The 27,346-nt window shown below is 48.7% G+C and overlaps 1 protein-coding gene across 1 annotated transcript in view; it reads left to right on the top strand.

Moving 5' to 3' along the window:
- TTBK1 (tau tubulin kinase 1) overlaps positions 1–27,346 on the top strand; it is a 405,906-nt gene that overhangs the window by 243,582 nt on the left and 134,978 nt on the right. The window contains exons 9-10 of the mRNA XM_078647282.1: positions 4,284–4,409; positions 7,798–7,952. Of these exons, the coding sequence (XP_078503408.1) occupies positions 4,284–4,409; positions 7,798–7,952 (281 nt within the window). The remainder of the gene's footprint in view (positions 1–4,283; positions 4,410–7,797; positions 7,953–27,346) is intronic.

Here is a 27,346-nt window from a genome sequence, read left to right on the forward strand (position 1 = left end):
ACTGCGTCACCAGACATCGCCTTCCTCACAGAAACCTGGATGAACGCATCATCAGCACCCGACATCACCATAGCCATCCCGGACGCGTACAAGATCATCCGAAAAGACCGCACCAACCAAACAGGTGGCGGCATCGCCATCGTCCATAAGAACACCATCAAAATCATGACCAGCTCGGACGACTACCTTGCAACCGCCGAACACCTCCACTTCCAGATCCACACAAACCCCAGGACCACACTTAGAGGCACCCTCATCTACAGACCACCAGGAACCCGTAAACAATTTAGCGAAGACATCACTGACTTCATCAGCCCACATGCCCTCCCCTCTGAGAACTACATCCTACTGGGAGACTTCAATTTCCACCTAAAAAAGAAAAACGACTGCAACACCACCACCCTTCTGGACAACATGGCAAATCTCGGACTCAAACAACTTGTTGACACCCCCACCCACTTAGCCGGACACACGCTCGACCCTATCTTCACCTCCAGCAAACACATCTCCTTCAATCATACCACAGCCCTCCACTGGACGGACCACAGTTGTATTCACTTCAGCTACAAAACTACCACGACTCACAACACCCCACAACCTATTCCTCGAAGAAACTGGAACAAAATCACCACCGACCAACTCATCACATCGCTCAACCAAAACCCTCCAGCCCTCTCATCGGACCCAAACAAAGCTGCCACCAAACTCAAACAATGGATTACTCACAGCGCTAACGAATTAGCACCCCTAAAGAACCACCAGATGAAAAAAGGAAGCAAAAAGGCCCCCTGGTTCAACGATGACCTTAAGAACTCCAAGAAACTCTGCCGTACTCTCGAAAAAACATGGAGAAAAAACCGAACCACTAACAACCTGACCATCCTCAAGACAGCTACCCGCAAACACCACCAACTGATCCGATCCACCAAGAAATCAGCTTTCAAGGATCGACTCGACAACAACACCCAAAACAGCAAGGAACTATTCAAAATCGTCAAAGAATTTACCAACCCCACCGCAGCCTCAAACGACATTACCCCCTCCCAAGACCTCTGCGACTCGTTATCCTCTTTCTTCTACAACAAAATCGCCGACATACATAACAGCTTTAAGAACATTTCAGAAGAACAGCCCACCTTACCCACTTCCAAACGCGAACAGGTCCCTAACAACCTAAACGCCTGGAACCCAATCACCACTGAAGACACCATCCGCCTAATGAACTCCATCCATTCAGGATCGCCAACAGACCCCTGTCCCCACCACATCTTCAACAAAGCAGACTCCATCATCGCACCCCATCTCCGTGATGTCATCAACTGCTCCTTCAACTCCGCCACCTTCCCAGAAAGCTGGAAACATGCCGAACTCACTGCCCTCCTGAAAAAACCCACAGCTGACCCCTCCGAACTTAAGAACTACCGCCCCATTTCCCTCCTCCCTTTCCCTGCTAAAGTCATTGAGAAAGCCGTCAATAGCCAGCTCGCCGCCTTCCTTGAATCCAACAACTCCCTTGACCCATCACAGTCCGGCTTTCGAGCCAATCACAGCACCGAAACCGCCCTCATTGCAGCGACAGATGACATCCGAACACTACTGGACAACGGAGAAACAGCTGCCCTTATCCTACTCGACCTCTCCGCAGCCTTCGACACAGTCTGTCACAGCACCCTCATACAACGCCTCAGCAACATTGGAATACAAGGAAAAGCCTTGGACTGGATCATCTCGTTCCTCGCTGGGAGAACCCAGAGAGTCCGACTCCCCCCATTCAAATCAGAGACCACCGAAGTCATCTGTGGTGTACCACAAGGTTCATCACTCAGTCCCACCCTCTTCAACGTTTACATGAGCCCCCTCGCATCCATCGCGCGACAACACAACCTCAACATCATCTCCTACGCTGATGACACCCAGCTGATCCTTTCCCTCACCAAAGACCCTAACACCGCCAAAACCAATCTTCATGAAGGCATGAAAGAAGTAGCCGAATGGATGAAAAACAGCCGCCTAAAACTTAACTCAGACAAAACTGAAGTTCTCCTCCTAGGATCTTCACCCTCTGCATGGGATGACTCTTGGTGGCCATCGGACCTGGGCGCAGCACCCATACCCACAAACCACGCACGCAACCTAGGCTTCATCCTAGACTCCTCCCTCTCGATGACTAGACAAGTTAACGCCGTTTCATCCTCTTGCTTCAACGTACTCCGTATGCTCAAAAAAATCTTCCGCTGGATCCCCACCGAAACTAGAAAGACGGTCACTCACGCACTGGTCACTAGCCGACTGGATTATGGAAACACCCTCTACGCCGGAACCACAGCCAAATTACAGAAAAAACTCCAACGCATCCAAAATGCGTCGGCTAGACTCATACTGGACATCCCTCGCCAAGCTCACATTACCGGCCACCTGAAAGACCTCCACTGGCTTCCCGTCAACAAGAGAATAACGTTCCGTCTCCTCACCCACGCCCACAAGGCCCTCTACAATATAGGACCCGAATGCCTCAACACACGACTGTCCTTCTACATACCCACCCGCCAACTAAGATCCTCCAACCAAGCGCTTGCCGCAGTCCCACGCATCCACAGATCCACCATGGGAGGAAGATCCTTTTCCTACCTGGGGGCCAAGACCTGGAACTCTCTCCCCACTCACCTCCGCCTCACACAGAACCACATTTCCTTCAGAAAGGAACTTAAAACCTGGCTATTCGATAAATAATGCACCCCCTCCCACAAGCGCCTTGAGACCCTATGGGTGAGTAGTGCGCTATACAAATCTCTAAACTTGAAACTTGAAACTTGCATGTTGATTAGGCGGTTATGCTTGGGTACGTTTTGCACCAGACCAACATTCCGTAAGCGAAGCTGCGGTCTACCCGCTACTGACACACTTTGGATTCCATCGCCATCCTTGCGATAGGCAGATCATCTGCACTGTCCAGGGTGAACCTTGCATCTGGAAATCCTATGGAAGTGGATTGTCTCTGAAGGGCCCCTGCAAAGAGTATGGATTGTATTGGCTTCTACAGTGATGGAGAATTACATCTGGCCAGTAATCACAGTAGCACAATTGTGACTACTGGCCGTTGGTATGTGCTTGAGGGGTGCACATAGTGGACTGGACTGCAGCCTACCGCTATTGCTATGGATCACCTTTGGGTGCAGAGGCATTATTAGTGGAAGGTGGGGAGATGATACAGTGATGGTTCCTTCATAGTTTGTCAGTAGTTCTGATGGGAACGTTGGGTGGAGGGAATCCATCCATCAAAGGTGTTAATGGTTGTGGGATGATTGCATAGCGCTGGTCCAGCCATAGAATTGCCTTTGGTTATGTTGTCGATATGGTGCCGGCAGCAGTTTGATGGGGGTGGTGAGGTGGTGGTATAGAGTGGGGCCTCTCCTTAGAAAGTCTGTGCTGATGTTATGGATATGGTGCCCCCAGCAGGTTTATGGTGGTGGTGGTGGTGAGCAGGAGGTGGTATAGAAGAGAGGGGTCTCTCCTTAGAAGATCTGCGCTAATGTTGTAGAGATGGTTGCCCCCTACAGGTTGATGGTTGCAATGATAAGAAGGTCAAATAGAGGTGGTTTCTTCTTGGAAGGTCTGTGGTAATGTTATAGAGATGTTGGCCTTCAGGTTAATGGTGGTGGTGGGGCGGTGGTATTCTTTAGAAGGTCTGTACAGATGTTTTAGAGATGATGTTCACTAATAAATTGTTGGTGGTGGAGTGTTGGTAAGGAGGTTCTGTAGAAATTCTGTGATGGTGGGGAAAGGTCTCTCTTTAGAATATTTGGGTGATTATGAGGATATGGGTTAGAGGTAGTTCTCCATAATTAAATCAGTAGTAGTGGATAGTTGATGGTGTAGCGGCTGTCCATCCATAGCAGGCTGGAATGGGTGGTGGGGAGGTGCTGTTGAGAGGAGTCCCTCCACAAAGTGTCAACTTTGACAATCCGGTGATGTAGAGTTGAACTCTTCGTATGCAGCTGTTGGTGGTGGCAAGGGGGTGGAGGATAGGTTGCCCTTCTATAGCAGATCAGTGGGGGGAGCTGGGTGATTGCGCAGCAGTAGTCACTCTGAGGCAGGTTGGTGGTGGTGGTCAAAAAGGCTAGAGGTATTACCTCCTTAGTAGATCAGTGGTGAGGAGGTGGTGTGCTAGTTCCTGAAGACGTGGTTCATCCACAGATGTGTTAGGCATTTATTAAGAGTGTCTCGTGATCTGTTGTGTTAGGCATTTATTAAGAGTGTCTCGTGGTCTGTTGTGTCTCCGGCAGGAACAGGTTGGCATGATTAAGGAGAAGTATGACCACCGGATGCTGCTGAAGCACATGCCATCTGAATTTCATCTGTTCCTTGATCACATCGCGACTCTGGACTATTTCACCAAGCCAGATTACCAGGTAATGTATTTCACTGCCACATCACGTATATCTTCTTTTTGTAATATTGTCACTACAGTTGACAGATCTTTCCTGGCTGGTTTTTGTGACGTGTGAAAATTGAAAATAGTGGTCCTGAGGAAAGGTAAGGTGAACTTCACAAGGACTAAGTAAATAATATATATTTTTTTTATTTCATGACTTTAGGAAGCTGCAACTTGATATCAGGGCTCTCCCTGACTCATCCTCAGTATTCTCCAAGCCAGGTCTGGTGGCTCAGTAGACTAATGCGTCCACTGCAGGGGCCTGTTTTGACCTCATGGTCACAGGTTCAAATCTTGGCGGGTCCACTCAGCCTTTCATCCATCTCAACTGGTTAACAATAAACATATGTTATTCAGCATCAAGATGGCTCCAGGTGAACGTGCGCTTTACAAATATACGTTATGTTATCCCTTTGAAAGGCTATTTTATCCGCATGTGGAGGACAGAGTGGCATAGTATCTCTTCCATTTTGACTTCCAACTCCTGTAACACCTCAGATGCTCTGTCCAAGCAAGTCTTCTCCCCTGCACAGGAGATCTTTTGTGGGTTGTCATAGCTGGCATTTTTAGCCTCCAATTTCAAATTCCTTCGCACTTAGTGAACATTTTACAATTTTTAATTTTGCTTCTTTACATATACTTTATTAATCTGTTAATATTTTATTTTCTGAGCAATCATGGGAGCCTCGATGAGTTCTATCACAGAGTGCTGTGTCAATGAATGAGGCATATGTCTAATTTGTTAACAAACATATATTCTGAGCAAATACAAACGCAACAAACAATTATGTTTGGCATTAGGTGCTCCTGATGAAGGATCATAGACAGTAAATGCTGAAACATAGGCAAATCATTTAAACGCCGAGACTTACAATTCAGGTGTCAACATTTCGACACGGAATATGACTCAAACCGGGTCTTCCTTAGGGCAGAAGGAGGAGGTAGCAACCTAAATCCTTCTATGTGCGTCTGTGTAAGTTTCTAAAATCATTTGTAAGCACACAGACCGACAGTGAGTTTTAGACGTGTTTCTTACAATGTCACCATGGTCCTTGGATATTTACTTTTCAACAAAGTCTTTGTTGAATTTGCAACCCGTTTGACACCGCAGAGGCCCAAGGTGGAATATAAATGCATGTTGCCACGATATTGATGAGGTTTTACTGGTCATCAGTGTTACAAGTGTTCTGACAAATGAAGAACAGCAACAATACAGCAGTCACCCTTGTCTTCAATGAGGACTGTTTCATCAGGCTGTCTTGGTGCGGCAGCATAAAATGAAACCTGAATGGTAGCCCTGTAGTAGATGCTTGATATTGATCTGCACTGGATGTTGGTTGTGTTGTAGCAGCTGCACATTGAGACACTAGAATGGTAAGTGTACAGTAGATATCTGTTCTTGATTTGGATTGGTTGTTCATTGTCTCTGTGCAGCAGCACAGCAAGAAACTAGAATAGTAGCCCTGTAGTAGATACTTGGTATTGATCTGCACTTGGATGTTGGTTGAGCTGTTGTGGCAGCACGCTGAGTAGCTAGAAGGGTAAGTGTGTAGTAGACGTTTGTTCTTGATCTGTATTGGTTGTTGATTGTCTCGTTGCTGCACCAAGGCAAGAAGCTACAATGATATCCCTGTAGTAGATGTTTGTTATTGATCTGCACTTGGATGTTGGTTGTGTTGTTGCAGCAGCAAGCTGAGAAGCTGGAATGGTATGTGTGTAGTAGACATTTGTTCTTGATCTACATTGGTTGTTGATTCGCTCAGTGCAGCAGCACAGCAAGAAACTAGAGTGGTAGCCCTGTAGTATATGCTTGGTATCGATCTCCACTTGGATGTTTTTGTGTTGTTGTGGCAGCACGCTGAGAAGCTAGAATGTCGACTGTGTAGTAGACGTTTTGAGTTCATCTGTGCTTCCATGTTGTCTATCTCTGTCAGAAAGCACCGCAGGAAGTCTGAATAGTAGACATGTAGCAGATGGCTGGTGTAAATTTCTGCTTGGATATTTGCTGTCAGTGCGGGAGCTTGTGAGAAGTCCAAATGGTAGACATCTAGTAGATGATTCGTGCCGACATACGGCTAGGGTGTGTTGACAACAGGTCTTTGAATGATCTTTTCAGAATGAGGGATGAGCAATGGGTTGATAGGTGGCCTTATTTTGAGGATATTTTTATTTAGTCTTTGTTTGAGGATGGGTTCCATTGAAAAGAGGTGTGCGTGCTTCTTGAGTGAGGCAAGGAGGTTAAGTGGCCTTCAGTTGAGAGTGTCTTGAAGTTGTGTGGTAGAATGCGTAGTGTGGTGTTGATTTGTTTGGTGCTTTCGGGTTTTTACCAATGTGTTCGGCAAAGGAAATATTGATGGTGTTGCGTTTGTTTTCCCAACTAGGTGGGAGTGAGGGAGGTAAGGTATTATTTTTTTAAATATAGCATGAAATTAAAATGATTCTTTTCTTAATGTATTTTCCTGTTCATTTAATGGTCAGTTAGACACTGTTGCCATATCGAATAATATCAGTGCCCTTACCTACACTTAGGGGAGGGGGTCCCCAAAGTGTTACTTACAAAAACAAAGACAGGCAGTGAGACCCTTGGCTCCGCCAATAGCACTGATGGAAGGGTCTACACATGATTGAATTCAATAAAATGGTTTGGAAGGGATACCCACCCTCCCGTTGATGAAAAAACACCATCCCCTCACTAGACTCCAGAAAGACTTTGTAAATGGCGGTGTTTTCAGGAAAAAGGAAGCGGCTGCACAGACAGTGCTCAACTTCTATGAGTCCTTGTGCTATAAACAATAACTTGCTTTATATTGTTGTAGCTTTGCTGTGCTATAAATAAAAGGTGTTACTTTTGCTGGGGTGAGCCAAGGAGGGGTAGAGGAGGGGAGAGTCTAGAAAGGGTTATTTTGGAGATCATTGTAGTGGAATGGGGTCTGGGATGAGTCAGAGGGTGGAGGTAGAGGATATATTGGGAGACGTGTGGGATGAGACAGAGTAGTGCATAGCCTCAGAAAGTTACAATCATTAGAGAAAGGTCAAGGGTCGAGTGAGGGGTGGTGCTCCTTGACGAGGTGTGCCTTCAGCTCTTTTCTGAATTGTAGGTTGGTCGGTGCTGATCTGGTATCAATAGAGATGCTTTTCCACAACCTAGGACCCTACAATATCAGTTTGCGTCATACTCACTGATTCTTCCTAAAAGGTGGAGCTTGAGACTCTAGAATATTCTCTCTCTTCTCAATCCATATTAATAACTACTGCCTTATAGTATGTCCGGTCATTTGTCCTGCTGTGGCCGGTGCGTGGCATCATGCACCCCGCGCCCTGTTTCCAGCCACACGAGTAACACGCGCTTTCCTTCTTCCCCGCAGATGATCATGTCAGTGTTTGAGAAGTGTATGAAGGAGCGGGGCATCACCGAGAATGAGGCCTTCGACTGGGAGAAGGGCGGCAGCGACATCCTGCTCTCCACCAGCACCTGTACCCCCCCGCAGCAGAACACGCGGCAGACGGCGGCCATGTTTGGGTGAGTGTGCCGCAGACTGTCCCAGCGGACAGGGTCTACTGCTCATGCTGGTATCCTGCAGCTTGTCCTGGTGATGAAACTTGATCTGCTCTGGTTTGGCCGAGGCTAAAACCTGTTTACTAGGTCTGCTTGAAATATTTCTTCAACTGGCTACCAGCAGCTCCTGGAATGAGCATTAGACATGTCTTTATTCTGATTGGCCAATCAGATTGCTGAATGAAGAGCAATCTGATAGGTCTTCCTTTCAACCAATTTTAATCGGCCAGGTTTAGGACCATTCAGATTTCTTAAGAAGCCCAAACACATACGATTTGTGTGTTTAATCGATACATTCTCCCTCCGCCACATACCCCAGTTTCTATAGTCATTGTCAAAGTCAGCGTTGCAGTTTTTTTAAATACAAATTTTAGTTTGAAGGCAAAATAAGATAAATAAAAGGAATATTTCATTTCATTTCAAAATCTTTATTTCGATCACAGATCATAAAAGATGCATAGCATTTATACAAACTTAAAACCAATTAAACACGATGTGATCCAATAATTAAGACATTTTTTCCTTTTAAAACAAGGGGTGGGGTAAAACGGTATATATCTTTCGAGGTTTTTTTTTATACAAGTCTTTTCATCAATCTGCTTCGAGTGTACCACATAGAGGTCAAAAATTTCGATAGGGCAAAAACTACAGTGGGAGAGAGGTCTGTCTTTAAAACTCTATAAGCAGGTTGAAAAGATCTAAAGCCCAAGTTCCTGAGTAACGGGACTAACCAGTATTTCCTACTCCTCTCATAGCCCTTACAGAAGAATACAACATGAACATCGTCCTCCTTCGGATGAGCACACATTGGGCAAGTTTCTACGGTGGAGCGAGATTGCCATGACGCTGTAAATGATGCTAGGGGAAGGCATCCGTATCTCCATTGTAAAAATAGTTTTCTCGTTAGTACAGGAGAAATAGCGTCTAGAGTACTTTCAAGACAGTAAGAGTCTTTCGCTTTTAGGAACAAGTGTGGCAAGGGTCCTTCTCGAGTGGCATCAATGGCTCTTGTGAGCATCAGTTCGTAATATGCTCTCACGAGTACCTTTTTTGGAGTCTTTACACAAGAGTTTGAAGGATCCGTCCATAGTTCCGGGTAGCCCATCTTCTCTAGCATTCCCTTGACGTAGATCATCCACGGGATCCTCTTGGCATTCCGTAGCTCCAGGAATTCCTGTAGTTCCTCTCTGTAGTTTATAAGGTCTGGGCTACACCACAAACGCCTCCAGAAGGTTAGGGGTTTGAGTCCCAGCTCCTCTGTTATTGATCGAATTCCCAGGTCTAATCTGAGGGGGAGTAGAGGAGTACTCTGGGGAAGGGCAACGACCTGTCTCAGGAATTTGTTTTCGATTGACTGTAACTTAGGGAGTTGAGAGTGACCCCACAGCTCACCCCCATATGTGACACCCGCCCGGGCTTGAGTTTTGTAAATATGCATGATTGGGGTTAGTGGGCGATAAAAGGATTTGTTCGCCAGACGCATGGTGCCACCCGCCAACTGAGCCAGTTTGATGGTCACTTTAGTCTGGTGAGACGTCCACGTTAGATGTTCATTTATGGTGATCCCCAAGTATTCGATATTATGCACACGTTCTAGTTGGACTGTGCCTATCCTGGGGGGGGCTCGATTATGGGGGTTGGGATTCAAAATCATATATTTAGTTTTTTGTGGGTTGATTTCCAATCCTCGTTCAGAGCAGAACTCTAAAAAGCCATCCAAGATGCGTTGGATCCCCATAGGGGATTTAGACAGCAGCAGGGTGTCGTCTGCAAACATAATTGCAGGCACCCTGCTACCTGTCAACTTTGGGGCATCAGTATTGGCAATCCTGTTAAGGTGGGCAACAACCCCGTTCACAAAGAGGCAGAACAGGGTCGGTGCAAGCACACAACCCTGTCTCACCCCTCTGCGAACGGGGAACCTTTCGGTTAGCTTGCCACCTTTGCCACACCTTACGCGGGCATAGTTGTTATGATGAAGTCTCATCAGGATTGCCAAAATGTCACCAGGGACGTTCAGCTCCTCCATGACTCTCCACAGCCTTGCTCTGGGTACCAAATCGAAGGCGGCACGTAAGTCTACAAAAATAGTGTATAAAGTGCCACCCTCGATTACAGCTGTTCTCAAATAAAGGAGGTTTAGCGTAAGAATTTGGTCTGTGGTCGATACACCCTGCCTAAATCCTGCCTGATAAGGGGACAAGATGTTCATCTCTTCTGTCCAGGCCTGGAGTCTATTCAGAATCAGTCTACCAAAGAGTTTTTGGGATATATTGATGAGACTGATGGGGCGGTAGTTGGCGGGAAGCAGGGGGGATCCCTTTTTATCAATTGGGACCACCTCTGCTCCCCTCCAAGTATCGGGCACCTCCATTCCCCCCCGAATAGCATTGAATATCAATGTAAGGTATGGTGTCCATATCCCCGGTTCCTGCTTAAACAAGTCCCCTGGCACCCCGTCAAGACCCGGTGCTTTTCCTGCGGCTAAGTTTTTAATGGCCTCCCTCACCTCTTTTTCAGTAAAAGCAACCCCTGTAGGACTGGATATGTTTATGATACCATCGCTGTTTTGATCCCCCCCTCCTTCCGCATACAGCGCCTCGTAGTGACACTGCCATACCAAGGGGGCTATGTTAGGCTCTATTGCGGAAGAAATAAATCCTCCGTGCCATTCGCGACTATGCGCCAGAATTTTCGGGAATCTCTGTTTGTTAGTGTTTTAGTGAGATTTTCCCAATAGTCGTGGTCCCATTCCGCCCGCGCATTCACCAGGAGGATTTTATACGATCTTCTCCTGACACGGATTTCTTCATTGTTAAGGCGACCCTTTATGGCAAGTAACAAGAGGGCCGTGGCTTCCCTACAAGCGGCATTGTACCAGGACGTCTTGGGCGTAGGGCCTTTCCTATTCCCTGAGGATGAGAACAGATCCTGCTCTAAGGTGTTGATGATGTCTGCGTGTATTTGTGCAAGCTTTCCTCTGCTGGCATCATCTGAGACCTCGTTTCCTAGCTGAAAGGCGTTCTCCAAAAATGGAATAATCCTTTCGTATAGCCGGGGTATTTTATCTGGACTGTTGGCCAATTTCTCCCACTTGACTTTCCTCCGATTGTTTTCCAGTAGGAGGCCCGCCTTATCTTTATCCGGTCCGTGGGAAGTGACCTCCCCCCCCCAGGCAGGGAATAAGTAAATTCCAAGGCATTATGGTCACTATCCGTTCTTTCCGTGACTTTGAAATCAACTATTGCTGACCACATAAACAATTTAACCATGATGTAGTCCAGTCTAGATTCACTACCTGTTTTGTTATAGGTATGGATACTGGGTATATCTGATTTGCAACGGCCGTTGCACGCCCTTAGACCTAGGTTAAGAGTGAGGGCAGTTATCTGCAAGGCCAAAGGAGTCCAGGCCCTTGGGGGTGGTGCCACTGTCTCTGGGACGAACCAACATGAGTCTTCCTCGTGGGAAGGACCATCACGTAGTCCAGGCAGTGGTTCGAAATGAGAATTAAAATCACCTCCCACCAGGCATGCTAGTTCGCATGGAATGCCTTCTAAGAGCCCAGCTAACTCATCTATAGTCCCAGATTCTTTGTGCATTGGTACCGGCCTTGAATAAATGTTGATGACTAGCAACTTCGTGGAGTCTGGCCACTCAAGTAGAACAGCCAATTAGTCATCGGAGGCGGTCTCTAGATAGGAAGCTTGACAACCTAAATCCGTGGCTATCCATGTCGTAAGTCCCCCTGACGGCCTACCCCTTCCCCCCCATTTAGCGGCTTTGAAGAAAGAGGCAAAGCCCAGGAATGATATTTCCTCACGTGCCCAGGTCTCTTGAAAAAGGAGTATGTTTTTGGAGCTGATGTAAGAACCCCACTCTGTGCAATCTATTTTGCTGGCAAGGCCTGCCACGTTCCAAGAAATCACTGTAATATGTGACAATTGGGTAGTGGCTAGGCCTGAAGAAGCAGAGTTGTTGGGGGTAAGCTGAATGGGCACCGGTTGGCTTAGTGATTCATGCCCATGGGCTTGTTGGCAGGGGATAGAATAGGATACGTCCTGCTTGGGACTTGACTAAGTTCGACTGTACTGGATGCCATAAGATATATATCTGGAGCTGGGGGTGTGTTAATCTCAATCGTGGGAGATATTTGTAGGACACTCCCCTCTTCAGCCACCTGTCAATCTACCATTTCTAGACTACTGTATCTATTGTGGGTAGATGGATTGGCGGGATAATGTGTTCTGTGTGGCCCAGGAATTCCTCTCCTGTAGCCACCGTCCCCCCCCCTCCTTCTTGTAACAGTTTCCCAGCCAGCCTCATCCCCGTATAAAGGGAACTGCTCTATTGGTCTTCCCCTGTATTGTGGGTGGACAATTCTCTCCCTAGGTCAGTTTTCCCAACCCTCCAACAGCTCTTGGTGGTGCCCCCATCTATAGTCCTCTGAGTTGTAAAAATTTGAGGGATAGAAAAATGAAAGAGGAAGTGGTTGAATGATACTACCAAAATCCTCATCAGAAGCCCAGGTGCAAATGTACGCGGCTGTATTCGGGTCTCTAAAAGTGACCAGAATGCAGTCTCCCCTGATGGATTTCCTAGTGTAGCCCACCCACGTTGCCCTCCTAGCCATGGAGATATCACTGGTTGTTCCTCTCGGGAGTGGTCTATTTACAGAGAGCCAGTTAATAACTTTATTCTTCAGTGAGGTAGTGGATTCAAATGTGAGAGAGTTTAATTCCGGGACCCCCGCCAGTACTAGGGTGTAGGGTGCTGCTTCTGGGGGAAGGTTTATAGGCTTTGGTCTACGATTAGTGTTTGATTTCTCTCCAATGAGTGGTGAATCGCCCCTGATATTAGTCGAAGGCAAAGCATTGTCTTTTGGTGGGGGGATTATTTTTGGTGTGGCAGTTACTGTTTGTTGTTTTGGGATAGGGGCCTTGTTGGCCTCTGGTGGTTGCGAAGTATTATTTGACATGGATTGTGAGGGTTTAGGGTTTGCGGGTAGGAGCTTATTGTTTGTTACTGTAGGAGGTCCATTGCCCTTAGTGGGTTTTGGTCCCAGTCCCTCTTTTACTATATTTGTCCCGCTATTATCGATTTTCCTTGAGTCGGCAAGTTGGACAGTTGCCTTTTCGATGATAACTAGTCTAGCTTCGATCTTGATCAGTCTAGCCTCAAGGGGACTCAATAGGGCCTTGAGGAGTGTGCCTATGTCCTCCAATGTAATGTCATCGGAGGTGATATCTACTGGCGCGTTGTTAGTGGGCTGTGGTGGGGAAGTTGGGTTGGCAGTTTTAGGGGTGGTTAACCTTCCCGGCCTCTCCAGCCTAGAGGCAGGGGTATCTCCTATCCCCCCTTTACCTCTAGCTTGTTTGGGTTTGGGAGATTTGATCCTATTATCTTCTTTGATTTGTTGGCCCTGCTTCTTTTTTTGTATAGCCCCTTCTCTAGCCCCCCTATTGCAATCTTTATAAGGTTCTGTGACTTTGGCTGCCTCAGTATTCTCTATTGATATGGGTTGAGGGATTTGGGTGTTAGGTAAGGCCATAAGGCTCATATCCTCAAAGTCACTCGGGACCTCAATGGTGAACTCTGGGTTAGTAGTTGAGGTACTTGGAAGTGGACCTGTTGCCTGGTCAATGCTACAAATAGTTGGTAAACCAGGTCTATCCTCTGGGGTTCTAGCTTGGGCCATTGGGCCTATTGAAGATCTCCTTACCCAGTCTATTTCTTGGGAGATTCTTCGCTCCAGGACCTCGATTTCCTCAATCAGGAGAGAACCCGCTTTAGCAAAGTAGGTGTCAATGGGGCCTTTGACAGTTCCGGCCGCAGCTAGGGAAGATGTTTTACTCCTAGTTTCCCTAGTACTCATTTTACTGGTGTTTCAATGGCCTCGATGTGGCAGGCAAAGAGACAGGGCCCGGACCGGACTCTCACGTACTCTAACGGCCTCAAACGGCCCGCTCTTTGCCCGGTCTTCGCCCCGGTGCTGCGTCCCGCGCACGTCCCGCGGTGCGGTAGTGACCAAGCCAGTAATATACGAGAAGGTTGGGGGCGTGGCCGCCGGGGGAAGAGGCACTAGCTGTGTAGAGCTGAGGCTGCTGGTCCTCGCAGTCCCCCGGTAGTCTCAACGCGCTAGCTCGCTCTTTGTTGCTCTCACCTGTCCCTCCTCAACTGGGAGCGCGTGTGTTCTCTGCCGACTGCAGAGCCGCTCACACCAGCGGGGGACAGCCTTAGGGAGCAATTGAGCGGCACCCACGAAGCGGGTGTCGCGAACGGTAAAGGGCGAGCAGAAAGGCAAACAGGCTGGAACAGAAGTCTCTGGCAATCCTCGTGGAAAAGGGGATCCGGTAAAAAGCACCCACTCAGCCGGTGTTGGGCGCGTTTAATGTTTGCTGGGGGCTGGGGGTGTGGCCGCCGGGGGAAGAGGCACCAGCTGTGTAGAGCTGAGGCTGCTGGTCCTCGCAGTCCCCCGGTAGTCTCAACGCGCTAGCTCGCACTTTGTTGCTCTCACCTGTCCCTCCTCAACTGGGAGCGCGTGTGTTCTCTGCCGACTGCAGAGCCGCTCACACCAGCGGGGGACAGCCTTAGGGAGCAATTGAGCGGCACCCGCGAAGCGGGTGTCGCGAACGGTGAAGGGCGAGCAGAAAGGCAAATAGGCTGGAACAGAAGTCTCTGGCAATCCTCGTGGAAAAGGGGATCCGGTAAAAAGCATTTCACATACTTCACTTTTCAGCAGATTTTCTCCCCTCACCCTCCCCTCTCCTTTAATCTTTTCCTGTAGCCTCTTACCCTGAATCTACTCCCCAGGTATGCTGACTCTCACCCTCCCAAACCCCAGGTTTTCACCATCCTGCATATTCTTGTTGTAAACCTCCACCCCCTGCTTCCACAAGCAGCCTCAAGTAATCATCTGAGTGACCTTCATGCCTCTCAACCTCTTAAGTAAAAAATGCGGGTGAAATCAGGCGTTTAAGAAGGTAATCCCCTTAGCTGAATGGTTAATGATCACTCCAAAAAGGGGGTTTTACCCGCCAAATGAGGGTGGGTTGATAGGTATAGTCCTTACCCCTTTTAGGGAGTTGCTGAAAACTTACCTAGTCTACCAGACTTTTAATTTCATGTAAAAACAAAGACTGAGAAGAACAGACTCCAACATAGGAACTGCTTAAATATTGACCTTATATAAAGAGCTACTTCCAAATTTTTAACATTTGTAAATCCAAACAAAGAGCCCTACCTAACTGGTGGCAGAGAGGAAATGTATTGTATTTATTTATTGCATTTGTAAAGCGCGTCTATCACCTAAAAGGCATCCTGGCGCTTGCAGACTCAAGACAGCAGTAAGAAGGAGGGCGGTAGCGGACTAGAGTTTAGGGAAGAGAAGTGTTTCCAATCTTCTCCTAAACAGAAGGAGATCGGAAGTGTGTCTGAGGTCAGCCGGGAGAGCATTCCACAGTTTCGCCGCGGCTACGCCAACGCTCTTCCTGCTGCTTTGATTTTCTTAAACCGAGGTATTGTCACCAACCTAGCAGAGGAGGAGCTTAGGCTGCGGGCTGGAACATACCATCTAAATTTCCTTTGTAGGCCAACAGGACCTAGATCATGCAGGGCCTTAAAGGTCAGACAGAGAGACTTGAATTGTACCCTCTGTCTCACCGGAAGCCAGTGTAACTGGGCCAAAGCTGTAGAGGAGGAGGCTCTCGTCGGCCACCCCAGAGCTAGTTTAGCCGCCGCAGACTGGACTCTCTGAAGTCTATCAATAAGAAAGCTTGGAGAGTCCAGCAGCAGGGAGTTAATAATAATAATCTAGCCTGCTGAGCACAGTGCAGCGTACCACCTCAAGCCGGGCAAGGGGGCGGAAGTAGGGGAAGAATTTTTCTCAGAAGTCTGATGACAGCTAGACAGCCAGCTACTAGTTTTGATACCTGCGCCTCCAGAGAAAGCTCCGAATTGAACATAACACCTAAGTTACGCACTACCTTCACTGGCTGTACCGCTGAGGAGAAATCCCCAGGCCAGAAGTTACAGGGTAAAGGAGTTTGCACCCTAGGCTTAGGCAGTAAAGCACTTCCGTTTTCTCTGCATTAAATTGCAGTGAGTTGGCTTTCAACCACCCCGCCGCATCTCGCAGACAGTTATGAAATTCCTCCAAGGAGGTCGAATTATCTCCCTCCAGGGAAAGAATCAGCTGCGTATCGGCAGCGTAGTTGACGATTTCGATATTATGTTTCTGAATGAGAGCAACTAAGGGCCTCATATAGATATTAAACAGCACCGGGCTGACTGCTGAGCCTTGGGGAACGCCGTGCAGGGTGGCAGAGAAGGTGGATGGGAAGGGAGGGAGGGCCACCGCTTGTTCCCTGTTCTTGAGGAAGGACTCAAACCACTCCAGGGCCCTGCCAGCACCCCCCCCCCTCTCTCTCAGCCTGTCCAACAGGATGGCATGGTTCACCGTATCGAAGGCGGCAGACAGGTCAAGCAGTATCAACACACCTGCCTGACCCCTGTCTGCTCACCAACGAAGCTCATCCAGCACGGTCACCAAGGCCGTCTCGGTACCATGGGCTGGCCAGAAGCCAAACTGCACTTCATCCAAGAGCTTGTATTGCTCAAGATGTCTGGAAAGAGTGCCTGCCACCACCCGCTCAACGATTTTTGCTGGGAAAGGTAGGAGCGAGATGGGTCTAAAGTTCTTCAAGCACTTGGGATCAAGGGTGGGCTTTTTCAGTAACGGGGTCACCACCGCCCTCTTCCACTGCGAAGGAACCACTCCCGTGGAGAGCGACTGATTACAAACAAGCCGAAGCGTGGGAAAAAGCTCATCCTCAAACTGCGTCCAGATTTTCAATGGTAGCGGGTCAAGTGGAGACCCAGATGTAATAACAGAGGCCACTCCCCTAAACTCATCTGCAGTCAGCTGCGAGAATTCCACAAGGGACTGAACTCTTCCCTGTTCGCAGGCCGCTCCAAGATTGTAATGATGGGAGGGAGGGGTGCCTAGGCCCTGCTTCAGAGGTCTATCACACTCGGCCAATACCGAGGAGTCTAAGCTATTGGCTCTGGATTGTTGCTGACCCATCCTCAAGTCTTCAATGATCTTATTGATTTTGTCCTGGAAGAATCCAGCTAGATTCTCACACAGTTCCTGGGAGGGGGGGGATCTCATTCTTGACACAGTCAGAGCTGATAATGCTATTTAAAATATTGAAAATACTGTGGGAGCTATTCGGGGCATCAGTAATCTTGTTGGAGTAATACGATGCTTTAGCTCTATGAATCTCCTTCTTGTATTCTGTCCGCTTTATTTTCCATGCCAGCCTGTCCCTGTCCAAGTACGCCTGTCTCCACTTCCTCTCCGCTTGCCTGCAAGCCAGCCTCAGATTTTTTAGGCTGTCCATGAACCAGGGGGATGAAGGTCTCCCCCTGCACCTATGAGTTTTTAAAGGAGCAGTGGAGTCCAAGACTGAGAAAATCTCTGTGCAGAGAGCGGCATAGTTCGACTCAATCTGCAGGTCCGAGGAGAAACACTCATCGCAATGGCGCCGGAGTTCCCTCTCCGCCAAAATTTTGGCCTGCCTGCACAATTTTGAATCGGGCAGACCATAGTTTGATGACTGCGGAGACTACTCCTTCTCTGCCATGGTCAAACTTCTCAGACAGTCCAACAGAGGAAGGGTTGTCGGAGATTTGGCTGTATGTCCTCCCACCTACTTTAGATGGACAGACATACAGCCATTTCTCAATGACCGGCACCGCCAGGAAAAAGCCCAGCAATAAGGATCATTTAAAAGTGCACAGTGCCCCCCTTGCCATGGGCAGAAGCTTCCATGGTGAGGGGAGCATTTTTTTTATTTTCAAAAAGAAAATCCTCTTTGGGATTTTCTTTTTGAAAATAAAAATAATTGTAAGTTTACAGTTACAATGCATTGGCAGTAATTGTGTTCATGGTGGTTCCTGTCAATGCTTTAATTGCCGGTATCGCAGAAGACTACCACCACTCTGACCACCACACCCTGAGCCCATACTACCCTACCACGACTGCACCTCACCCAACCTTCCAGCCAGGATCCACCCGTTGCCTTTGCTTTCTCTCACCCTGCAGACTCTCATTACAGCCATATTGAACTGGCCCGACCTCAATCAAACCCAATATCAAAAACCCAAGCACCAAAAGAGTTGTCCCTCTCTATGCTCGCTACCTGCGTGTACTTGAGTAGCATATGACATATGCCCTGATGTACGGATATGCAAAGTGGCTGAACAGAAATAGATGAATATGTGGAAGGCAGTCATGCTATTAGCTCATCGTTCTTTGCGCTGTTGATGTCCATCACACTGCCTTGGCACAGTGGCTTTAGAGAAGAATTACCCTCTCAATGACTATAGAGTCCTGATGAGAGAGGCCAGAGATTCAATTGCCATTCATTAAAAGCTCACAGTTCACCTAAAAGAATAGATCTCTCCACTGGAGGAGTTAGGCACTCCAACAGAGCAGAGACCACTGCCTTCTCTTGGCCTGTGAAAACAGGATGTGCTCAAGTTACCACAGTTGTAAAGCCAGCACCTATTTAGAGCAGAAAGAAATGGTACATTTTACAGTTCATGGGGTCTTTCAAGGCAGGTAAGGTTATGTTGCTGTTCATATATGGCTCTGCCATACCTTCTTTGTCTAGCATTTATATTACAGTGGTATTTGAGTATGATAGTAGAAGTGTGTTGCAGTGGCATTGTAGACATGGCATGCATCCGTGCAGTGTCGTTGCTGCATGATTGTAGGAGTGTGGTGTGGTTTGCCCAATGGTTCCTGCGGAATAGTACATATGTGTGTGTGTGTCCTTGCAGTGGTTGTGGTGGGATAATAGAAGGGTTGTGTGTTGGTGGAGAATGGTATATGTGGGAATGAGGCTTTTGTTATTTGTCCTTTCAGTGGGTTTGATGCATGATTGGAGACCTGGTGTGTGTCTTTACAGTGTGTATGCAGTGGGATTGTAGATGTGGTGTGAGTCATTGTGTTGTAGATGCTGTGCGGTCATAGAAGAATGGTCTGCACCAGTGACGTGTGCGTCCTGTCGAACTGTAGTCATTAGTGTACTTGTCCTTGGAGTGTGTTTGATGCAGGATTGTAGTCTTGAAGCATGTCCTGGCAGTGTGGCTGTGGTGATATTGTAGAAGTAGTTTGTGTCCTTGCACTGTGGATACTGTGGTGTAGATGAGTGGTTTATGTGAGGGTGAAGGAGTTTAGCTTTTGGTGGTTGTCCTAGTAGTGTGTTTCGGCACGATTATAGACATGGTACGTGTCTTTGTCGTGTGGCTGTAGTGGGATTGTAGAATTAGTTTGTGTCCTTGCACTGTGGATACTGTGGGATTGTAGTTGAGTGGTTTATGCGAGGGTGAAGGAGTTTAGCTTTTGGTGGTTGTCCTTGTAGTGTGTTTCTGCAGGATTATAAGACATGGTGCGTGTCTTTGTCGTGTGGCTGTAGTGGGATTTTAGAAGGTATTTGCATCTTTGTAGTGTGGATATTGTGGGGTCATAGAAGAGTGGTGGGTATCAGTGGCTTGTGGGCCCTGCAGAACTGTACTAATTTGTGAACATGCCCTTGCAGTGATTTTGAATGTTGGAGTGTAGACTTGGAGAGTGTTCTTGCAGTTGGTGGGATTGTAGGAGTAGGGTGTGCTTACAGTGCGGATACTGTAGGGTTGCAGAAGAGTGGTCAGTGTCAGTGAACAGTGGTTTATGTGGAAATAAAAGCTTTTGGTGTTTGTCCTTGTAGTGTGTTTCATGCAAGATTGTAAACTTGGTGCATGTTCTTGCTGTGTGGTGGGATTGTCGCAGTAGGACGTGCTTGTAGTGTGGATACTGTGGGGTCCGTGAAGAGTGGCCAGAGTCAGTGCAGATTGCTTTATGTGGGAATTAAGGCTGGTGGCGTTTGTCCTTGCAGTGTGTTTGATGCAGCTTTGTAGACCTGGTGCATGTCCTTACAGTGTGGCTTGCGGTGGAATTGTAGAAGTGGTCTTTGTCCTTGCGGTGTGGATACAGTGGGGTCGCAGAAGAGTGGTCGGTGTTAGTGCACAGTGGTTTCTATGGAAATTAAAGCTTGTGGTGTTTGTCTTTGCAGGGTGTTTGTTGCATCTGTAGACCTGGTGCATGTCCTAGCTGTGTGGTTTTGGTTGGTTTATATAAGTTGTCTGTGTCCTTGCAGTGTTGATGCTGTGGCATCATTCAAGAGTGGTCTATGTCAGAGCAGGGCAATGAAAGCTTTTGATGTTTGTCCTTGCAGGGTGTTTGTTGCATCTTTGTAGACCTGGTGCATGTCCTAGCTGTGTGGTTGTGGTGGGATTATATAAGTTGTCTGTGTCCTTGCAGTGTTGATGCTGTGGCATCATAGAAGAGTGCTTTTGTTGTTTGTGGTGTGAATAGTGAGAGGTCGTAGAAGAGTGGTCTGTGTCAGTACAGATTGGTTTATTTGGGAGTGAAGTATTTTTGTGTCTGTCCTTGCAGTATGTTTGATGCAGCATTGTAGACGTGGCGGGTCTGTGCCGCGTAGTTTTGGTGGTATAGTAGAAGTTGGCTGTGTTCTAGCATTGCAGATACTGCGGGGTCGTAGAATAGTTGTCTGTGTCAGTGCAGAGTGGTTTATGTTAGATTGAAGGCTTTTGATGTTTGTTTTTGCAGTTTTTCTGATGCAATTGTGTAGAGCCTGCTGCATGTCCTTGCAGTGTGTTTGATGCAGCATTGTAGACATGGTGTGTGCCCTTGCAGTGTCGTTGTGGTGGGATTGTAGAAGTGGTCACTGTCAGTGCTGAGTGGTTTACATGCGAATGAAGGCATTTGGTGTTTGTTGTTGCTGTTTTTTTGATGCAAGATTGTAGGGCTGATGCATGTCCTTGCAGCGTAGTTTTGATGGGATTGTGGAAGTTGGTTGTGTTCTTGCATTGTACATTCTGTAGGATAGTAGAATAGTGGTCTGAGTGTTTTATGTGGGAATGAAGGTATTTGGTGTATGTTGTTGAGTGTGTTTGATAAAGGATTGTATTCCTGGTGTGTGCCATTGCAGTGTGGTTGGTTTGTAAAAGCGGTCTATGCCTCTACAGTGCGGATATTGTGGGGCGTTGAAAGAGTAGTCTGTGTCAGAGACTTGTGGTCTCTGCGGAACTGTCGTCGTTTGTGCATGTGTCCTTGTAGTGTGTTTGAGACAGGATTATAGAGCTGGTGCAAGTCCTTGAAGTGTTGTGGGATAGTAGAAGTGGTCTGCGTTTTTGCATTGTGGGTACAGTGGGAATGTAGAAGAGGGGTCTGTGTCAGTACAGAGTTGTTTATGTGGGAACGAAGACTTTTGGTGTTTCTTGTGCATTGTTTTGAATAAGATTGTATAGCTGGTGTGTGGCCTTGCAGTGTGGTTGCCAGAGGGGTGGGTGGGTCCTTGCAGTGTGCAGAAGAGCTCTGTGTCCTTGCAGTGCACAGAAGGGCTTTGTGTCTGTGCTGTGTGGTTGATGTATGATTGTGGAAGGGTGACCTGTGTCTTTGCAGTGCCGTTGTAGTGAAGTTGTTGAATTTACATACAGAATATACTGCCTGGGATTTACTTATGCCTTGGTCATGAATTTGTTTGTGTAAAGTACTGACATGGGATCATCTTGACAATTGTTTATGTAGGCATGGGTTTTCCCCAAGAAAAAAATCTTTTCCCAGTGGATAAAAATAGAAACATTTTTAAGTCTAAAAGCAGGTTTACAAAGTGTTGATGCATGCATACATTTGCAGTTGTAACATCTTCACCTGCAGAAATGCTTTCACATGTGAGAATGTTGAAATTTACAAAAACATTTCAGAATAGTTCCTGGAAAATTGTGCTCATGACATCTTCAAATGAGTAGTCATGAAAAACTCAGAATTCCCAAAAAGTTTGACATTTCCTCAAAATGTTTCTGTAAGCCTACAGTAATTAGTTTCTGTTTTTTTAGAATCAGCTCCCGTATCAGATGTTGCATTGGAGTGTGCTTTGGGTCTTGCTGTGTTAATTGCTGTTGAATTGTGAAAGTCTGGTGTGTGTTCTTGAAGTGTGAGCATATGGTCTGGGATTGTGGAAGTGCAGTTGCCTTTGGATTGTAAAACTGTGTTGTGTTTCTGTGATCGTGGGGTGTAGGCGGACCGGAATAACAGGCGTGGAGGCCGTATGTAGTGGGCTATCTCTTAGCCGATCTTTATTGTTTGTACACAGTTCAAGGGGGAAGGAAGGGAGAACAGGGTCTTGAGGTGAGGCTTTGTTCGTCGTCGCGGTGGTGGTTCTGCGCAGAGGGAAGGCACTTGGCTGGAAGACGGGTTGAGGTTTCCCAGAGAAGGGTTGGTCGGTCGAGCAGCGGTACGGTGGCTCCTCGGAGGTATGAGAAGGAGAGAAAAAGAGGGCTGTTAGTTCTATCGACACAGAACGGTATGAAGCCGTCTACCTTCACCGGGGTTGTGATGGGAAGCCAAGCGAGCGTGAGGTAGGGAGGGGAGGAGTAAGAGCTGGAAAGAGGAAGAGGGGGTAGGTCGAAGGGTGACTGAGTGACGGGTCAGTGAGGGGACAATATATACATTCGTGCCAGTGACAACAAACGGGCTATGTACAATATCCTACAGTGCTGGGTGCAAGGTGGATAAGGGTCTAACTATACACAGCGATATTTACACTCAAGGAGAGTCGGTACTCACTTCGCCCGCCGCAACTCTTTCCGTGAGTTGCGGCCGCTCTCCAGCTTCCTCCACCGGACTCCACCAGTCCTCCGTCCAGACTTCGTCTTCTTCTTCCGCCTCTCCGCTCGGCTCCCGGGGTTCTCCGCACGCTGTCTCCTGCCACGAGTCTTCCTGCTTGAACGCGCTGTTGTCTTCAGTTCCGGGTTTTCTGGGCTCCGCCTCTGGAATGTGGGAGGAACATCCGGGGTCCTGGGAGAGTCCTTCCGGGATTCCGCTCGCCGTGATTGGCTCCTGCAACGAAGGAGAGAGGGGTGGAGTCCGGGTTGCTATGGACGCCCGAGGATCACAAGTCGGGCGCCGGGATCGTGAGGGAAGGCGCGGCTTCGCCAAGGCAGGGGTCGTGGCCCCTTCACATCCCCTTCCCCTAGCTGTCCTTTTTGATCGGGTTGGAGGGAGAGGGTATCGGGAAAGATAATCGGCGTTGCCTTGATCAACGCCTTTCCGATGCAAGGTCCTGAACCTGAAGGGCTGTAGGGATAAGAACCAACGAAGAACGCGGTCGTTGTATCCCTTGTTCCGCGCCATGCACTCCAACGGGGCATGGTCGGTGTATAGGATAAATTCACGTCCGTCCAGGTAATAGCGGAGGCTCTCCACTGCCCATTTAATGGCCAGAGCCTCTTTTTCTACTACGGCGTAGTTCATCTCTCTGGGGAATAGTTTTCGGCTCAAAAAGAGGATGGGTCGCTCATCTCCGTTGTGATCTTTCTGAGAGAGGACAGCCCCTAAGCCCTGTTCTGAGGCATCAGTCTGGAGAATAAAGGGTTGGGAGTAGTCCGGGCTGATGAGCACAGGACCAGATATCAGCGACTGTTTAAGGAGGTTGAACGCGTGTAACAAAGAGGGGTCAGGCTGCCGTAGTACTTCTTCTGTCTTTGTGGTCTTCTTTAAGAGATCGGTTAGGGAGACTGCGACCTGGGAAAAGTTAGGGATGAATCTCCTATAGTACCCTAAAAGGCCTAAAAAAGCGCGTAGTTTTTTCCGTGTTTGGGGAAAGGGGATGGACTGTATGGCCTTGATTTTATTGTTTTGGGGTCGGATTAGTCCCTCGCCTAACAGATAACCCAGGTACTTGACTGTTTGTGCCGCTAAGGTGGTTTTTGAAGGGTTAATGGTGAACCCATAGGAAGCTAGGGAGGAGAAGACGTCTTGTAGGTGGCATAAGTGTTGGTCCCAATCATCACTGTAGATGATGATGTCATACAAATAGGCCCCCGCGAAGCGGGAATGAGGCCGTAACACCTGATTCATGGCTCTCTGAAAAGTGGCGGGGGCACCGTGAAGGCCGAAAGGCAACACGGTGAACTGGTGCAGGCCTTCTGGGGTGGAGAACGCCGTTTTCTTTTTATCTTCGGCTCTCAATGGGATCTGCCAATAGCCTTTGCAGAGGTCGAGCGTGCTGATGTACTTGGCTTTCCCTATTCGCTCTATCACCTCATCAACACGAGGCAAAGGGTAGGTGTCGAAGGATGATATTTTATTGACCTCCCGGAAGTCGATGCAAAACCTGAGCGATCCGTCGGGTTTTGGCACCAACACGATTGGCGAGTTCCAACTGCTAATAGAGGGTTCTATGATCCCCATACGTAGCATCTGGGCTATTTTCTCCTTGATAACAGGTCTACGAGCCTCAGGGACCCAATAGGGTCGCTGGCGTACTGTTTTGCCGGGTTCTGTTAGGATGGCATGCTCGAGGACCGTCGTGTGGCCAGGGTAGGAGGAGAACACCTGTTGTAAAGGCTTCAAGGCGGTACGGAGTTCCTGTTTCTGTCTGGCCACGAGATCAGCGTCTATGCAGACCTCGTAGGGGAGGACAGTTCCTGATACTGTGTTAGAGAGAACAGGACGAGGGCCTACCCATTCTTTCAGGAGGTTCACATGGTATATCTGGGTGACTCGTCGTGTGGGGTCTGTTTCTATTTCATAGGTAACCGGCGTCACCTGTCTCAGGACCGGAAAGGGGCCTTGCCATTGACCCAGCAGTTTGTGGTCTGAGGACGGCATCAGGAGGAGTACCAAGGCACCCGGAAGAAAGGACCGTGGTTTTGTGCCCTTATCGTATTGCTGTTTCTGGTTTGCTTGTGCTGTCACCATGTTTTGCCGCACTATGTCACGTATTTGACCCAGATGGGTTCTAAGGTTCTCTACGTACTCCGGGAGGGGTCTGGTTCGGTCGGGTTCGGCCTCCCAGGCTTCTCTGGCCATGTCCAACAAGGTACACGGGGGTCTCCCATACAGAAGCTCATAGGGCGAGAAGCCTGTGCTGCTCTGGACTTTGCAGCGGATCGCAAACAGCGCTAGGGGTAACATCTCTTCCCACCTCTTGCTCTCCAAGGCCAATAGTTTTTTTAAGGTGGTTTTTAGGGTGGCGTTGTAACGCTCCACCAGCCCATCAGTTTGGGGATGGTAAGCGGAAGTGCGTATCTGTTTAACGCCTAGTTGGGAGCACACCTGTTTCATAAGGGCTGATACAAAGGGGGTCCCCTGGTCCGTCAGAATCTCCCTAGGGAAGCCTACCCTGGAGAAGATCGTTATCAATGCCTTTGCTATGTTCTGGGTGGTGGGTTGTCGTAGGGGAATTGCTTCCGGGAAACGGGTGGCGTAGTCGACTAGGACCAAAGCATTCCGACACCCACTTTTGGATGGTAACATGGGGCCTATTATATCCATCCCCACCCTGCTGAAGGGGACGTCGATAAGGGGTAACGGTTGCAGAGGCACTCGGGGGGGCCGGTGTTTATTATTCTTTTGGCAGATCGGGCAGACGCGGCAGTACTGTTTTACTTGCTGGTAGACTCCTGGCCAATAGAATTTTTCCAGGATAGCCTGTCCGGTCTTCTCATCGCTAAAGTGGCCCCCCAATAGGTGACTGTGGGCTAGAAACAATACCTTGTTGCGAAAGGGTCCCGGAATGATTAACTGGGGTGTCTGTTGGGCTCCCCCCTTTCTATACAACAGGCCGTTCTTTTTATAAAAGTATGGACCTACTTGTAAGCGGTCTTCATTGTCCAGGGCACGTCCCCATGCATCCTGGAGGACGGGGTCCTCCTGTTGGGCAGCAAGAAACTCCCTGTCCGTTTCCCAGGGGTGTTCCTCTACACGAATGGGAAAAGCCGCAGTGTAGTTCCTCTTCTCCTTTTTCTTTTGAGTTTTCGTTTTATATGGTCTGGCAGCTGTTGTGTCTGTGGGTGGAGGGTCTTGGGGATACGGGGCCTCCGACCACCACTTTTCTAAGGAGGTGGTGGTGTCGTGTAGAAGGCGGGGAAGACCGGGGTAGTCGCTGCCCAAAATTACTTGCTCCGGAAGAGAGGGAATGAGAACCACAGTCAGGGTGCTTCCGTGATCCATGGGGTGTTGAACCCTGATTCGGGCGGTAGGGTACAGTTTCGTATCGCCGTGTACGCATTGGATGGCTACAGTTCCGGTCACTGGCCCCACCGGGTGAGGAAGTTCCTGGGGTCGGAGCACGCTCTGCCTGCATCCCATGTCGGCAAGGGCTAGTACTGGGTGTCCATCAATTCGCACGGGTCAGTGGTATGCGGGAGGGTTGTTCCCCGCAGGGAGGCAGACATAGTTCAGGGCGAGACCCACCTCCATTGGTTCTTCTTTCTGGGGGCACCCTCGGACGATGTGTCCATATCCCCCGCAGTGGTAGCATTGGGGACCGGGTGGAGGTGGTCGGGGCATAACCGGGTAAGGAAAGAGAGGAGGGGGTTCCGGTTTCGAAGGTAAGAAAGGTCTTGGGGTCCGGTTGTGGCCATGGGGTTGGGGTCGATGTGGATGTTCCTCTTTAGGTTTCTGAAAGTCTTGTGCCCGACTGTAAGCGCTGGCGATCTCTATCGCGTTCTCCAGTGTGGGGCGGGCATGCTGACGAACCCATTTTTGTGTGTAAGGATGGAGAGAGGCTAGGAACTGTTCCAGATAGATCTTGGAGAGTATGTCTTCTTTTGTGGCCGTGGAGGACCGCAGCCAACGGTCGGCCAGGTCCTTGATACAAAAAGACAGGGCCCGAGGGGTCTCTTGCGGCCCTTCCTTGGCTTGGCGCAGCCTCACCCGATAGGTCTCGTCGTCAATACCCAGGCGTTCTAGGATACAGGTCTTGATGTCACCGTATGGGGTCTGTCCCTGGATATTGGCCTGTTGGTAGGCCGCTTGTAACTCGCCGGTAAGCAGGGGACCCAGATAGTGGCCCCAACGGTCAGGGGGCCAGGCAGCGGCTTGGGAAAGTCGTTAGAAATTGGTGAAGAAGAAGTCCGGGTCTTCTCCTGGCACATACTTTTGGAGAACCACCGAGGGGAGAGAAGGGGCCGGTCTCTGTTGTCCTAGGACGTCGGTACGTTTGCCCAACGCTTGGTCCTGGGCGGTGCCCTGACCTTTCATGACGTCGTGTAACTGCCCTCTGTCGTCCTCGGCCGTCTTGAGGAATTGCTCCATCATCTTCCCCAGTTGCTCCTGGGTCTCCGCCAGCTTTTTCATGGCGGCCTCCATGTTTCCGGGTGATCCCACTTCTGACACCACCTGTGATCGTGGGGTGTAGGCGGACCGGAATAACAGGCGTGGAGGCCGTATGTAGTGGGCTATCTCTTAGCCGATCTTTATTGTTTGTACACAGTTCAAG

This window comes from Lissotriton helveticus, chromosome 6 (genome assembly GCF_964261635.1).
Source record: "Lissotriton helveticus chromosome 6, aLisHel1.1, whole genome shotgun sequence".
NCBI lineage: Eukaryota > Metazoa > Chordata > Amphibia > Caudata > Salamandridae > Lissotriton > Lissotriton helveticus.